At 28.7% G+C, this 17,587-nt stretch overlaps 1 protein-coding gene across 1 annotated transcript; it reads right to left on the bottom strand.

The window, feature by feature from the left end:
- Positions 1 to 11,670: 11,670 nt before the first annotated feature.
- LOC105118709 (agamous-like MADS-box protein AGL61) lies at positions 11,671 to 12,255 on the bottom strand. The gene has a single exon (XM_011016720.1). The coding sequence runs from the start codon at positions 12,253 to 12,255 to the stop codon at positions 11,671 to 11,673; it is 585 nt and encodes a 194-aa protein (XP_011015022.1).
- Positions 12,256 to 17,587: the final 5,332 nt, after the last annotated feature.

Raw genomic sequence — 17,587 nt, 5'->3', positions numbered from 1 at the left:
TAACAATAATAACAACAATAATAATAACAATAATAATAATAATAATAATAGTAGTAGTAGTAGTAGTAGTAGTAGTAGTAAGTAGTAGTAGTAGTAGTAGTAGTAGTAGTAGTAGTAGTAGTAGTAGTAGTAGTAGTAGTAGTAGTAGTAGTAGTAGTAGTAGTAGTAGTAGTAGTAGTAGTAGTAGTAGTAGTAGTAGTAGTAGTAGTAGTAGTAGTAGTAGTAGTAGTAGTAGTAGTAGTAGTAGTAGTAGTAGTAGTAGTAGTAGTAGTAGTAGTAGTAGTAGTAGTAGTAGTAGTAGTAGTAGTAGTAGTAGTAGTAGTAGTAGTAGTAGTAGTAGTAGTAGTAGTAGTAGTAGTAGTAGTAGTAGTAGTAGTAGTAGTAGTAGTAGTAGTAGTAGTAGTAGTAGTAGTAGTAGTAATAATAATAATAATAAAGAAAGAGAAGAAGAAGAAGATGATGAGAACTTCGAGATGGAAAATTAATGTAAAGATTAAACAATAATAATAACAAATGTCAAGGTTAGAGGTTCCACTAATGGTATATCAAACAAGTATAGTATAAACTCTTATTATTGAATTGGAAACCACACACAAAGGAGGTTCCAATCAGATTATATATTGTTAACATGATTACATTAGTCATCTTATTCAATTAATGCTAATACTTGTAAATCTCATCAAGCATTCATGATTATAACTTATGTTAACAACAAATCAAGTTTCTTTCATAGCTCAGGTGTCGGTTATACCATACATTATGGGCTATGAAAGTGCCAAGCATTTGTTGTACCAAGTGTTATACAACATAAATCAAGATTAGTCATTTAACAAGCAAAGTATTAAAGAGTGAACAAGATAGCAAATATAAAACATGTTAGTATCAAACATTAAAGTCCATATTAAGTTTACATTATACTTATTCTTACACCATTAGTGTAACCTTTTCACCTTGACATAACTAACTTAGCTAGACATAATGAAAGAAAGCAAAATAGATAAACAAGATAAGAACATAAAAGTTAACTAAGTAATGGTAAGGAAATGAAAGGCATAAACTTGATATTAATGAAAGTAAAGCATATAAGAACATAAAAGTTAACTAAGTAAAGGAAAGGAAATGAAAGGCATAAACTTAATATTAATGAAAACAAAGCATAAAAAATACAAAGAGAGAAAGGAAGAGCATGATCTTGATCTGGAAACCAAGATGCCTAAATGCATGGCAAATGCCTCCTTTTATAGGCCAAAATTGGAAACTATTGATTTGATGACTAATTGATAAGTGGGTGACCAACTTTTGACTTGGTGACAATCCTTATCTTCTCTTGTCTGCCCAAAACGTCATTGATAACGTCAAAATTGGAGCCAGTTGCAAACATGAAAGTTGTAGACAATTGTCTCAACTTTCTTGTGTAAAACATTCAGCTCATTTGGACGTCTAGAACTCCAGATATGGCCAAAATACCGAACAGTGCTCGGGCTGGAAGACAGATTCGGGCTTCTTTGTTGTTGCTACAATTTGGACTTGATAATGGCATTTTTAGATCTTGGGCTCCATATGAAAGTTGTAGGCCTATGTCTTACCTTTCCATCCATATAAATTGGACCTAAATCTGAGATATATGGTTCTAGATATGACCCAATTACCGAACAGTATTCCGGTTTGGATTGCACCGACATCTCTTTTCTAAGTTTGGCCATCTCTTTATCCTTGCAATTTAAGTTCTTCAAGTCATCAATCAATCCTTTTATTTATGTGATAGGTCTACATTAAAAATAGACATTTACCACAAATTATAGGTATCTTATATTATTAGATACATTATTATAAAACATATTTTAGTTAAGGAGTTATTGATAGTTCAAGTGCAAAATGATGATATAAAACCATGATAAAAATGCACTTTTAAGTACTAATCACACAACTAAAAAATTCATGTCTTCTCCCAAGTATAGGAGTGTTGAAGAAATAAATAACCCGGTAAGTTCGGGGTCGAACCACAGGGAGGTTAATTGTATAAATCATAAATAATAATAATATAACAACAGCAATAATAATACTAATAATACTACTTATAATAGTAATAGTAGTAGTAATAATAATAATAATACTAATAGTAGTAGTAGAGGTAGCAATAGTAATAGTAGTAAAGAAGAAGAAGAAGAAGAAGTTGATGAGAACTTTGAGATGGAAGATTAATGTGAGGATCAAATAATAATAACAACAAATATCTAGATTAGAGGATCCACTAATGGTATTTCAAACAAGTATAGTATAAACTCATATTACTCAAATGGAAACCACACACAAAGAAGGTTACAATCAAATTATAAATTATTAACAAGATTATATTAATTATCTTATTCGAATAATGCTAATACTTCTAAATATTGTGAGGCATTCATGATTATAACTTATGTTAACAATAAATCAAGTTCCTTTCATAGCATAGGTGTAGGTTATACCATACAGTTGGGGCTATGAAAGTACAAAGTATTTATTGTACAAAGTGTTATATAACATAAATCTAGATTAATCATTTAACAAGCAAAGTATTAAAAAGTGAACAAGATAGCAAATACAAAACATGTTAGTATCAAATATTAAAGTCCATGTTGAGTTTACACTATATTTATTCTTACACTACTAGTGTAATCTTTTCACCTTGACATAATAAACTTAGCTAAACATAATAAAATAGAAAAACATAAATAAGTAAGATAAGAACATAAATAAGATAAAAGTTAACTAAGTAAAGGAGAGGAATTGAAAGGCATAAACAAGATATTAATGAAAGCAAAACTTAAGCATACAAAAATACAAAGAGAGAAAGCAACAACATGATCTTGATCTGGAAACCAAGATGTCTAAATGCATACCAAATGCCTCCTTTTATAAGCCAAAATTTGGAACTATTGATTTGATGACTAATTGATGAGTGGGTGGCCAACTCTTGATTTGGTGACAATCCTTATCTTTTCTTGTCTACATAAAACATCATTGATGACATTATAATTTGAATCAAACCTCCACATGAAAGTTATAGGAAATTGTCTCAACTTTCTAGGAAAAAAAAATTGAGGTCATTTGGCCTTCCAAAACTCTAGATATGGGCTAAACACTCAACAATGTTTGGGCTATAAGACATATTTAGAAATCTTTGTTGGTGCTACAATTTGAAAATGACCTTATTAAAACTAGACCTCCATATTAAAGTTGTAAACCTATGTCTTACTTTTTCATCTATATAAGGTAGACCTTAATCAGAGATCTACAACTCTAGATATGACCCAATTATTGAATAGTCTTCTAGTTTGGACTACACCAGCATTTCTTTTCTAAGTTTGGCCATCTCTTTGTCCTTTCAATTTCAATACTTTAACTCATCAATCAATCCTTTTATTTATGTGATAGGCTTGTATTTAAGATGAACATTTATCATAAATTAAAGGTATCTTACATTATTAGATATGTTATTATAAAATATGCTTTAATTAAGGAGTTATTGATACTTCAAGTGCAAAATAATGATATAAAATGTTGATAAAAATGCACTTTTAAGTACTAATCAGACATTACACCAATCGATGATTACTTTCTTGACAAATCCTTACTTTCTCTTAGTTCAATGCCTTGGTTTGCTAAAAATATAAATTTTCTTGCTTGAGGAGATTTGCCAACTCATTGGAGTACCCAAGAAAAAGAAAAGTTTTTAAATGAAGTGAAGAACTTTTATTGGGATGACCCTAAGTTATTCAAATATTATCCTGATCAAATATTTCAAAGATGTATTTCCAACAATGAGGTAAGTAATGTCATTAAATTTTATCATTCTGAGGCATGTAGGAGTCATTTCTCATAAAAAAGATAACTGTAAGAATCTTACAATATGGATTTTATAGGCCCACCATGTTCAAGGACTCATGCATTCTGCAAAGCTTGTGAAAATTGTCAAAAGTCAGGATTTATTTCAAAATATAAGGAATCTTTAGATAATATTTTATTAACTTTTAAGACATATCCTAGTGGAGATGTTTATTGTGCATTTCATAACTTATGACTCCATTTCCATAAAGAACATGATCAACTTAGTTTTAGAAATCTAACTAAAAAAGACCCTATTTGCTAGTTTTTTTTTAAAAAAACTAGATAGGAAGCCTATCTCCAATCCATATACGGCGTTTAAGCCATTCTTTGACATAAAACTAAGGGAAGGTATAAGTCATAATCACAACTACCTATACATATATTTTTTTTCAAAAAAATAATATAAATAAATAAATAAAGAGAGAGAGAAGAGACCAAGACTCCATCTAGCCTATATATAGATGGTATGATTGCATTTTTAATTTCTCATATATAAAATCTTATTTTCCTTCCTTTCATTTCTACTCAACCCATACATTCAATAGATATAGAAGTGTGTAGAAATGACAAGTTCCTCAAGTCATTAAATAAGAAATGTTTGTGCTTTCGGTGGATCTAGTCCTGAGAAAGAAACAAAGTTTTTAAAATCAACAAATCATTTTGGTCAGGTACTAGTTGAGAAAAGGATTCATTTAGTGTATGGGGGAGGCAGCCTTGGATTAATAGGGGGAGTGTCAATAGCTCTATTTTTAGGAGGTAGTCAATTTATGGAGGTTATCCTTAAAGCTTTAGCACAAGTGAATATCATTGGAAAAATAATTAGAGAGGAACTACAAATCTCTACAATGTTTGATCGAATGAATGCAATGTTTAAATACACTAATGCCTTTATTGCCTTACCAAGTGGTTTGGCACATTGGAAGAGATCTTTTATATCACCTCTGGGCCAACTGCATATTAACTATAAACTCATATGTCTGTTAAATGTTAATGGATTTTATGATAAATTGTTGTCTTTTCCTGATCATGCTGTGGAACAGGAATTTCTAACATCTTCGGCATGACAAATCATAATCTCTACTGCTATTACTGAACAATTGATTGAACAACTACAATCTTTCACTCCAGTAATTGATCCCTCCATGAGACACATAAATTGGTCAACTAAGAAAAGCCATTAAAAGCTTAGATTGGATTTGAGTCTTTGTTTGTGAATCCTTGTGTCTTTTGGTTTTCTTAATAATACATTATTTTATTTTGGTTGGGAAGAAAGGGTAGTAGTTCATATTAAAAAAAAAACTAACTGTGTTTTTTTTTCATAAATCATTTGCAAACTATTATTACTAAGATGGCAGAGTAAAGAAGAATTTTATTGACTCTTGAGATGTAATCTTGGTTAACATTTTTCAATGGTTATTTGCAATATTCATAACAAGGTCTATTAAAATACTTCTTGAAATATTCAGATTTACAAACTCTCACATTGTTATCACTTAATTTTGCTCATATATTCATTTAACAAGTATTCTTAAACCTTGATTTTAACACACATATTTTAACATATGAATGTGGGTTACATATTAAATTATTACGTTATTTATGTTCTTTTGTTAAAGATAACAACTAGGGGACAGGAGTAGTATATAAAAAAAAGAAATAAAAAAAATAATGATAATAAAAACATAGACAAGTTTGGTTTCATAACCTCCTTAACCTAAGCAATTAGGCCCGAAGAGGTGTTTTAACACCTAATACCCTAAAGTCAACTGATTTGGGAGTTATTGACTTACCACTTGTTACATGAGTTGAGGAGAAAAGTTTAAAGAAATCAAACATTACACTATCCACATATCAGTATCTGCAACCCAATTTATTAAGTTCGAAGAGGTGTCTCAATACCTAATGCCCTAAGACCAACTAATCTGGGAGTCATTAGCCAAAAGCTTGTTACATAGGTTAAAGATGCATTGTGTTTTTAAATTACATGTATATTAATAAAAAAAAAAAGAAAAAAGAGAAGAAAAAGATAATAATCTCAACCCAAGGCAGTTAACCTTAAACAATATAACAAAAATTTTGTTTTCTTTTAAGTAAAGCCCTATAACTATGTGTTGATATATTGAACACAAAAAAAAGATTTATTAATATCTTATTTAAGAGGTGTGTGTGTGTGTATATATATATATATATATATATATATATATATATAATGAGAGTGTGTTTATCTTGATAGATTAATGGAAGTTGAATGATAAATGCCTTGCTTTGTGGAATTTGTCAATTGTTTTTCTATTTTAACGCTTTGATTACTAGGGTCTAGTAATAAGTTGGTTAGGGGGTGTGATTAGTACTTAAAATTACATTTTATCAAGGTTTTATATCATTATTTTGCACTTGAAGTATCAATAACTCCTTAACTAAAGCATGTTTTATAATAACATATCTAATAATATATAATACCTTTAATTTATAGTAAATGTTCATCTTAAATGTAGAACTATCGCATAAATGAAAGAACTGATTGATAAGTTCAAGTACTGAAATTGAAAGGATAAAAATATGGTCAAACTTAGAAAACAGATGCTAGTGTAGTCCAAACCAGAATAGTGTTTGATATTTGGGTCATATCTGGAGTTGTAGATCTGGATTTAGGTCTACTTTATATGGATGGAAATGTAAGATATAGTCCTATAACTTTCATGTGGAGGTATGGTTTTAAAATGGCCGTTTTTAAGTTCAAATTATAGCAACAATGAAGAAGTTTGAATCTGTCCTACAGCCTAGACATTGTTCAGTGTTCAGCCCATATCTTGAGTTCTAGAAGTCCAAATGACCTCAATTTGTTTTTCTAGAAAGTTGAGACAATTTTCTACAACTTTTATGTGGAAGGTTGGTTCAAATTCTAACGTTATTAGTGACGTTTTAGGTAGACAAGAAGATAAGAATTGTCACCAAGTCAAAGGTTGGCTATCCAATCAATAATTAGTCATCAAATCAATAGTTTCTAACTTTGGCCTATAAAAGGAGGCATTTGTCATGCATTTAGGCATCTTGGTTTCTAGATTAAGATCATGCTCTTACTTTCTCTCGTTGTATTTTTGTAATGCTTAAGTTTTGTTTTCATTAATATCTTATTTATGCCTTTCAATTCCTTTACTTTACATAGTTTACTTTTATCTTATTTATGTTCTTATCTTGTTTATTTATGTTTCTCTCTTTCATTATGTTTAGCTAAGTTTATTATGTCAAGGTGAAAATGTTACACTAATGGTGTAAGAATAAATATGGTGTAAACTCAACATGGACTTTAATATTTGATACTAACATGTTTTATATTTATTATCTTGTTCACTCTTAATACTTTGCTTGTTAAATGGTTAATCTAAATTTTTGTTGTATAACACATAGTATAACAAATACTTGATACTTTCACATTCCAACTATATGATGTAACCGACACTTGTGCTATGAATGGAACTTAATTTGTTGTTAACATAAGTTATAATCATGAATACCTGATAATATTTACAAGTATTAACATTATTTGAATAAGATAACTAACGTAATCATATTAACAATTTATAATCCAATTGGAATCTCATTTGTGTATTGTTTCTAGTTGAATAATAAGAGTTTATACTATATTTATTTTAAATACCATTTGTGAATCCTTTAACCTTAACATTTGTTGTTATCATTGTTTAATCCTTACATTGATCTTCGATCTCAAGGTTTTTATCAACTTCTTCTTCTTCTTCTATTACTACTAATACTACTGATTAGTACTATTTTAACGCTTTGATTACTAGGGACTAGTAATAAGCTGGTTGGGGGGTGTGATTAGTACTTAAAAGTGCATTTTTATCATGGTTTTATATCATCATTTTGCACTTGAAGTATCAATAACTCCTTAACTAAAGCATGTTTTATAATAATATATCTAATAATATAAGATACCTTTAATTTGTGGTAAATGTTCATTTTAAATGCAGGCCTATCACATAAATGAAAGGATTGATCGATGACTTTAAGAACTTAAATTGCAAGGGCAAAGAGATGACCAAAATTAGAAAAGAGATGTCGGTGCAATCCAAACCGGAACACTGTTCGGTAATTGGGTCATATCTGGAGCTATAAATCTCAGATTTAGGTCTACTTTATATGATGGAAAGGTAAGACAGAGGCCTACAACTTTTATATGGAGCCCAAGATCTAGAAAGGCCATTTTCAAGTCCAAATTATTGCAACAACAAAGAAGCCCGAAGCTGTCCTCTAGCCCGAGCACTGTTCAGTATTTTGGCCATATCTGGAGTTCTAGAAGTCCAAATGAGCTGAATGTTTTACACAAGAAAGCTGAGACAATTGCCTACAACTTTCATGTTTTCAAGTGGCTCCAATTTTGACGTTATCAATGACATTTTGGGCAGACAAGAGAAGATAAGGATTGTCACCAAGTCAAGAGTTGGCCACCCACTCATCAATTAGTCATCAAATCAATAGTTCCCAATTTTGGCCTATAAAAGGAGGCATTTGCCATGCATTTAGGCATCTTGGTGTTCAGATCAAGATCATGCTCTTCCTTTCTCTCTTTGTATTTTTTGTAATGTTTATGCTTTGCTTTCATTAATATCAAGTTTATGCCTTTCATTTCCTTGCATTTACTTAGTTAACTTTAATCTTATTCATGTTCTTATTTTGTTTATTTATTTTTCTTTCTTTTATTATGTCTAACTAAGTTTATTATGTCAAGGTGAAAAGGTTACACTAATGGTGTAAGAATAAGTATAATGTAAACTTAATATGGACTTTAATGTTTGATACTAACATGTTTTATATTTGTTATCTTGTTCACTCTTTAATACTTTGCTTGTTAAATGATTAATATTGATTTATGTTGTATAACACTTGGTACAACAAATGCTTGGCACTCTTATAGCCCATACTGTATGGTATAACCGACACCTGAGCTATGAAAGGAACTTGATTTGTTGTTAACATAAGTTATAATCATGAATGCTTGACGAGATTTACAAGTATTAGCATTAATTGAATAAGATGACTAATGTAATCATGTTAACAATATATAATCTGATTGGAACCTCCTTTGTGTGTGGTTTCCAATTGAATAATAAGAGTTTATATTATACTTGTTTGACATACCATTAGTGAAACCTCTAACCTTGACATTTGTTATTATTATTGTTTAATCCTTACATTAATTTTCTATCTCTAAGTTCTCATCATCATCTTCTTCTTGTCTTTATTATTATTATTATTACTACTACTACTACTACTACTACTACTACTACTATTACTACTACTACTACTACTACTACTACTACTACTATTACTACTACTACTATTATTATTATTATTATAGTTATTATTGTTATTGTCATTGTTGTTATTATTGTTATTACTATTATTATTGTTGTTGTTGTTGTTATTATTGTTGTTGTATTATTGTTATTTATAATTTGTACAATTAACCTCCCTGTGGTTCGACCCCGGTTTTGCCGGGTTATTTATTACTTCGACACTCTTGCACTTGGGAGAAGACATCAATCTTCTAGTCATGTCAACTACTACTAGTAGTATTATTATTCTTGTTATTGTTGTTGTTGTATTGTTATTATTTATAATTTATACAATTAACCTCACTGTGGTTCGACTCCGGACTTGCCTGGTTATTTATTACTTCAACAGTCTTGCACTTAGGAAATGACATCAATCTTTTGATCGTGTCATCAAGCAGACTGAAATTCAAGTTCTACAACTCCACTTATAATTCAATTACCGAACAATGTTTTAGTTTGGACTAAACAAGCATCTCTTTTTTAAGCTTCACCCTCTTTTTGTCCTTTCAATTTTAGTACTTCAACTCGTCAATCAATCTTTTTATTTATGTGATGGACCTGTATTGACGATGAACATTTACCATAAATTAAAGATATTTTATAGTATCATACTTGTTATTATAAAACATGTTTTAGTTAAGAAGTTATTGATAATTCAAGTGCAAAATAATGATATCAAATCTTGATAAAAAATACATTTTTAAATACTAATTATGTACATTTAAGAAAAGTCCCTCCTAATCACAAGTGTTTGTTTAAATTCAATGAATTGGTTCCTATGTAAATATTGTTACAACTTACTTTGGATTCACAAAATTTAGTCAATTTATCCCAATTGAACTAAATTTCATTAGATTGTATACTAATTAAAATTTATAAATTACTTAACAAATAACAAATATTAACTTTTTTAATGAAAATAAAAAATTTCAATAGTTGTATAAAATAAAAAGAAACTAATATTTCTTTATGATAAATATATTCAAAAAGTCAAAGAAGTTAAAGAATTTTGAAAATACTCAATCATTAGAATTCATCTTTGTTTTAGAAAAACTTAAATTCTTGATAAAGTTTTGCACCATGTTTAACCATTATAAAAATTAATAGTATTTTTGAAATTACTTAAATTTAAAAAAAAATCCAAACTTCCGAATTTTGAAATTTTTATTCTTACTGAGTTTTTAAAATTTTTAAGTTTAAGTGATATGAAAAAAAATATTACTTAAATACTTTTAAAAATTATATATATATATATATATAGTTCTAAAAAATTAATAATTTTTTTATTCTTGATACATTTCAAAACTTTAAGTTTTTCCTCTAATAAATTTATTGTTTTATTGCTTAAATTGTTTTTTTCTTCAAATTAATGACTTCAGAATTTGTTTATTTCTTAAAACTTCAAAAAACAATTATTCCTAAAACAGTTACAATACTTGTTATTTATTTTTTATTAAAAAAACATTAATGTTGTTTTTTTATCTCTTAAGAACTTCCAAAATCTTACTTGATATTCTTGATCTTACAATTTAATGCAATTTAGTTAATTAAGATTGAATTGACTAAAATTTTCAAGTATAGAATAAATTTTGATCCAATTTTTTGACAAGAGCTTATTTTTCAAATTGATTTTTTTTAATTAGGATCACACAAAAAAAAATCAAGATTCATGTTCTAAAATTATATTAAATGGGGGAGAATGTATCCAATAAAATTATAGTGTAAAATAACCCTGATAATAAATCCTGAATAATTATTATTTATGATTTTCATTTAAAAACAAATATTATTTTTAATTAATTTTTTTATTAAAAAAAATAAAATAATCATTGTAATAAATTTAAAGTTAGCTAAATATAAATTTTAAAGGAAAGTATTAGAAATTATCGGTCTCAATAAAAGAAAAACCAATCATCACCTTGTCTTCACAAGGATAATATGTATCCATAATTTTTCAATTGTTTTTGGTATTTTATTATTATTTTTGTCACAAAATATATGTTTGAATAAATTCCATTGGTCAATCACAGTTGTTCATTGTTATATGCTCTCTTTTTTTTATTACAAAAATGAGATTCGAACTTGAAATATTGTAGGAAAAGGAGCAAATTAATTTTGGTACAACTCATTAACATATCTTAAAACATATATAATGAGGTTAATGAAATATATTAAAGCTAGTCAGCACGCGTTATCTTGGGTAATGGAACTATATAAGGTCAGCAGCCATGAACTTTATGCTTGTTTTTCCAAAAGAGAGAGTAGCCATTTTCTTTGTCTTAAACTATTGAGACAAAAAGAGACATGAAAAGATTAATGGAAAGTTATTTTATGCTCAGAAGCAAAGTGTTGAAAGCTAGAATATGCCCATAAGATTAATTATTTTATGCCCATAAGCATCCATCCTCAAGAAAAAATTGAGAAAGAACTAGCCCCATTCGCATTAGAGCTGGCAAAATGGAATATTAGTTGCATGGCCAGTATGAGCTTGGAAAGATGATGAAGATGCACCTCCATTTCTTCTGAGCTCATTAATTTTTTTGTACAAATTCTTATGAAACTCTTCTAGCATCACATTCATTTGCTTAAGCTCTTGCAGGCTAAGCTCATCAATGGGAACTTCCCACCAACCTTGGCTTGATTTCTCACTTTTCCCTTCCTTTAGCAGCTTTCCTCGGTCTCTCTCAGCTTCCACCTCGCTAAGTAGTTCATTGTGTTGCTGGTTTAGCTCGTTAATTCTCACCTTTCTGTGAGCCTCAACAAGAGGTTGGGTTTTATCATTTGGTGCTATGTTCTGTCCAAGAAAGCGATTTGCAACAGATTCTATAGATGGATGGCCAAAGGAGAAAGCCTTGCCGGCTGGTGAGAACACTAGCACAGCAACCTCAGCACCGCATAGAGTCACCAACTCGCTTGCCTTTTTGTAGATCCCAGATCTACGTTTCGAGAATGTGATGAGCCTGTCATCTTCGTTTTCTATCCTTTTTATTGCGATCTTTTGCCTGCCTCTGGTTTGCTTGCCTTCCATTAATAAGAAAAAAAAAAGCCTTGGAAAAATAAAAAGAGAGATGATATTATGATGGTTTTCTTATTGTTAGTATTTGTAAATTTGGGGAGCATTTATAGGAGAAAAAAAATCTCCATTGATTAATTGGTATAAGGCCATCAAAAAACCCTTCCTAAGTTGGCTTTTTTTTCCATAAAATTATTTTTGGATTGCATCTTAAATCTTTGTTTCATCAGAACGGAAAATTTTGCATCGATCTTTTATCTCACACTATAAATATTATTACTGTTATTTATTTGTCCTGTTTCGTTTCATGATAATCCACCTGACGTCGATTGGTCATTGATGCATTTATTCCCACAAATAAAAAATATATTATTTACTTATTCTATATATATATATATATATATATGATTACTTTGAATTCATAATAATTTTATTATATATAAAAATAAAATATTTTAAAATATTCAATGTACAAAAGAATGAAGATTATTTCCAGACTCGAAGAAACAAGTATGGATGGGTTAGGAAGAATACTTAGAGATCAGTTTTGTCCTGTAAACATGGCTAGTCTTGTTCTAGAAAAGTGATGGGACATAACAAAAATCATTTCTTATTTTATTTCACATGTTTACCAAATAGGGTTACGATTTATTTCATATAGAATAACTTATACTTTTTCAAAAAAGTATATTATTTTTCATTTTTGGGATATGTTAGTGAAAACAATTTGAATATAACTGTTTAGTGTTTGATATATATGAAAAATAAGTGTTAAAAAGAAAACAAGAAAAATTAATTAGTGATGAGACCTGTGGTTTAATTAATTAGGTACGAGACCCATGGTTTAATGACAAAGATAGTCTTGTAAAAATTTTCATCCGTTGCTAAAATGTAAGTTTGTTTTCCAAATTAATTAGTAATTTTTCATACGTTTGGTGTATTTACTCTTCTTTAAAAAACATAAATAAAAATAAAGCTAAACATCTTAGTCAAAATCGTGTTCATAGGGATCAGGTTGTCTGCATGTAGTAATAAATACATGATTGAATTTGTGAAATTATTTACATATTCAATGTATCACTTGATACAAAGGGCCTCCAAAATGTGATTTTCCCCTTTATTTTCTATTGTCTTGACCAAATATAGGAGAAGATTCATGATATTCAGGCTAGTTAATTGCATCCAATTAATTACAACTTTCTTTACCTTTTTAAATTTCTTTCCTAATGGAGAAAACGCTTATTCCTTTTACGTTTCAAAACTTCTAATTAAATATTTCTTTCCTCGTGTCCTTCTCATTCCCTCTCTCTTTCAAATTTTCTCCAATGTAGATCAATTTCTCCATAAATTCAATGGCAGATGTCGTATGAAACAACACATAATTCAGCACTCTTAAGCAATTTTTTTTTTTTTTTGAAATCTGAGAAAGAGTTGAAAATCCAAATATCAAAAACTATGGTGCTATGTAATTTAAATTTCTTTAAAGCAACCACCCGAATACAGTGGCAAGCAACAAAAACTCTAGAATAAACACCGGAATTTAAAGATAACAAAAGGAAGGGAAGAAGTAATCAATTATGACAAACGTTATTAATTTCATTTTATTCTTGCTAGAATGACCACTATATAATATATTATTTTTAAAAATAAAATAAGATGGAATAACTTTCATCTTATTCAAGATTATTACAAAATGTATGTATAAAAAATATTATAAATAGTCTCTAGTGTTGTAATTTCTATCTTTATTATTATATGTTACCCTAAGTATTTAAATAGAGAATAATTAGTTAACTAAAGGTTAAGTCTCCTACTTTTTCTTAACTTGATATTAGAGTCTTCTGCCATCAGAACTCTTCTCTATCTCTCCAAATAGACTATATTATTGATGCTGATGATTTCTCCCTCTAAACCGGCATTGCAGCTGACACCATCAGAAGATTGATGTCTTCACCCAAGTACGAGAATGTCGAAATAATAAGTAACCTGGCAAGACCGGACACAAATTACAAGGAGGTTAACTATATAAATTATAAATAACAACAACAACAACAACAACGATAGTAATAGTAATAGTAATAAAGAAAGTCTTGAGATGTGATATTGATATAAGGATTAAACAATGATAAAAACAATTGTCAAGGTTAGAGGATCCACTAATGGAATTTCAAACAAGTATAGTATAAACTCTTATTATTTAACTAGAAACTACATACAAAGAAGGTTCTAATTGGATTATAAATTGTTAACATGATTATATTAATTATCTTATTTGAATAATGTTAATAATTGTAAATGTTGTCAAGTATTCATGATTATAACTTATGTTAACAATAAATCAAGTTCCTTTTATAGCACAAGTGTCGGTTACACTGTACAGTTGGGATATGAAAGTGTCAAGTATTTGTTGTACCAAGGTTATACAACATAAATCTAGATTAACCATTTAACAAGCAAAGTATTAAGAGTGAATAAGATAACAAATACAAAACATGTTGGCATCAAACATTAAAGTCCATGTTGAGTTTATACTATACTTATTCTTACACCATTAGTGTAACCTTTTTCACCTTGACATAATAAACTTAGCTAAACATAATAAAAAAGAGAAATATAAATAAACAAGATAAGAACATAAATAAGATATAAGTTAACTAAGTAAAGGAAAGGAAATGAGAAGCATAAACAAAAGATTAATATAAGCAAAACTTAAGCATTACAATAAAGAGAGAGCAAGAATATGATCTTGATCTAAAAACTAAGATGCCTAAATGTATGGCAAATGCCTCTTTTTATAAGCTAAAATTAGAAACTATTGATTTGTTGACTAATTGTTGAGTGGATGGCCACATCTTGATCTAGTTTAATCTTTATTTTCTTATCTGAACAAAACATCATTGCTAACATTAAAATTTTGATAGACTTTCATGAAAATTCTAGAAAATTGTCTCAGCTTTCCAACAAAAAAAAAATCAGGTCATTTAGACATTTAGAATTTAAGATATGGGCTGAATAATGAACAGTGCCTAAACTGTAGATCAAATTCGAACTTTTATGTTGTTGCTAAGATTTGGACTTCCAAATAGCAAAATTGAGTCTTGCCTTCCGCATGAATGTTTTAGGCCTATGTTTTAGCTTTCTGACATGATCAAAGAGTTAATGTCTTATCCTAAATGCAGGAGTGTCAAAGTAATAAATAACTTGGCAAGACCGTGGTCAAACCACAAGGAAGTTAACTATATAAATTATAAATAATAATAATAATAATAATAATAATAATAATAATAAGAACAACAACAACAACAACAATAATGATAGTGGTGAAGATGAGTTAAAGAGGACTTTAAGATATAAGATTAATGTGAAGATTATACAATGATAAAAGCAAATGTCAAGGTTAGAGGATACATTAATAGCATTAGAGATAAGTAAAGTATAAACTCTTTATAATTTATCAACATAATCATCTTATTTACATAAGACCATACTTATAAATTTTATCAAGCATTCATGATGCTAACTTATCTTGACAACAAATCAAGTTCCTCTCATAATAACGATGCCAGCCGAAGACTATGAAGGATCAAGTATTTGATGTACTAATTGTTATACAATACAAATCTAGATTAACCATTTAACAAGCAACGTATTAAGAATTAATAAGATAAAAATGATAAGACATGTTAATAGCAAGTTGTTTAGGATGCTTATTGAAGTCCATATTGAGTTTATATTATACTTATCCTAACACCATTAGTGAAACCTTTTCACTTTGATATAATTAACTTTGCTAGACATTATGAAAAAGAAAAACTTGAATAAATAATATAAGAACATAAACATGATATAAGTTAACTAAGTATAGTAAAGCAAATGAAAATCATAAACAAGAGACTAATGAAAGCAAAACTTAAGCATTACAAAAATATAAAGAGAGAGAGCAAGAACATGATCTTGATATAAAAAATAAGATGCCTAAATGAATAGTAAATGTCTCCTTTTATAGGCTAAAATTCAAACCTATTCATTTGGTAATTGATAATTAATGTAGTGGCCAACTATTGATTAGTGGACTTGGTGGACAATAGTACTCAAGCACTTTGGCTGGCTAAATTAACATTGATGCAATCAGAATTTGACAAAGTGTTCCTTATAAAAGTTGTTAAAAATTATTTTTTCCTTCCACCCACCAAATTTTAGATCATTTGGAGCACTACAACTCAAGATATGTCTAAAATACTAGGCAGTACTACTGGTGGATAGCCCTCTGTTTTTTTCTAGATGAAATGTCATTTTTACCGTCCGAATTTGAGCTAGTCTTCTTCATGAAAGTTGTTTAAATTGTCTTTTCCTTCCACCCATTAAATTTCAGATCATTTGGACTTCTAGAACTCCAATTATGGGTAAAACTCTAAGCAATGTTTGTATTGGATTGTAGGACAGATTCAAACTTCTCTTTTGTGGCCAAACTTTGAATTTAAAAACAAAAAATTTAGGTCTTTCCATACCATAAAAGTTGTAGGCCTATTTCTTATCTTTCCATCCATATAAATTAATCTGAAATCCAAGATTTATAGCTTTAGATATGATCCAATGACTATACAGTGTTTGAATTTAAATTGAATAGGCATCTCTTTCTTAAGCTTAGCCTTTTCTTTGTCCTTTCACTTTCATTAGTTAATCACAATAATCAGTCCTTTGAATAATGAGAATACTTGCATTTAAAATGAGCATTTACCATAAATTAAAGGTATCTTATATTATTAGACTTGTTATTATAAAACATGCTCTAATTAAGGAGTTATTGATACTTCAAGTGCAAAATAATGATATAAAACCTTGAGAAAAATACACTTTTAAGTACTAATCACACTCCCCAACCAGCTTATTACTAGTCCCTAGTAATCAAAGCGTTAAAATAGAAAAACAATTTGCAGGTTCCCTAAAGCAAGATATTCATCATTTAACTTCCATTACTCTATCCAAGGAAACAAACTCTCATTAAATTTATATATATCTGCTTCATATTGTTGAAATAAAATATTAATAAATCTTTTTTTTTTATGTACTAATGTATAAAAATATAGATGATGAGGCTTTTATTAGAAGAAAACAATATCATGTTCTAATATTTAAGGTTAACTTCCTTGGGTTGGGATTATTATCTTTTTTTTCTTTTTTTTTAATACATATAATTTAAAACACAATGCATCTTGAACCCATATAATGAGCTTTCAACTAATGACTCCTAGACTACTAGTTGGTCTTAGAGCATTAGGTATTGAGACACCCTTTCGAGCTTAATAACTTGGGTTGCAGATATTAATACGTAGATAATGCAATGTTT

This window comes from Populus euphratica, unplaced genomic scaffold (genome assembly GCF_000495115.2).
Source record: "Populus euphratica unplaced genomic scaffold, PopEup_1.0 scaffold2122.1, whole genome shotgun sequence".
NCBI lineage: Eukaryota > Viridiplantae > Streptophyta > Magnoliopsida > Malpighiales > Salicaceae > Populus > Populus euphratica.
The sequence above is the reverse complement of the archived record's forward strand: the minus strand, read 5'-3'. Positions and strand labels throughout refer to the sequence as shown.

What these genes read in the sequence shown, in the direction of transcription:
- LOC105118709 (XM_011016720.1), bottom strand. Translation starts at nt 12,255, where the DNA reads ATGGAAGGCAAGCAAACCAGAGGCAGGCAAAAGATCGCAATAAAAAGG.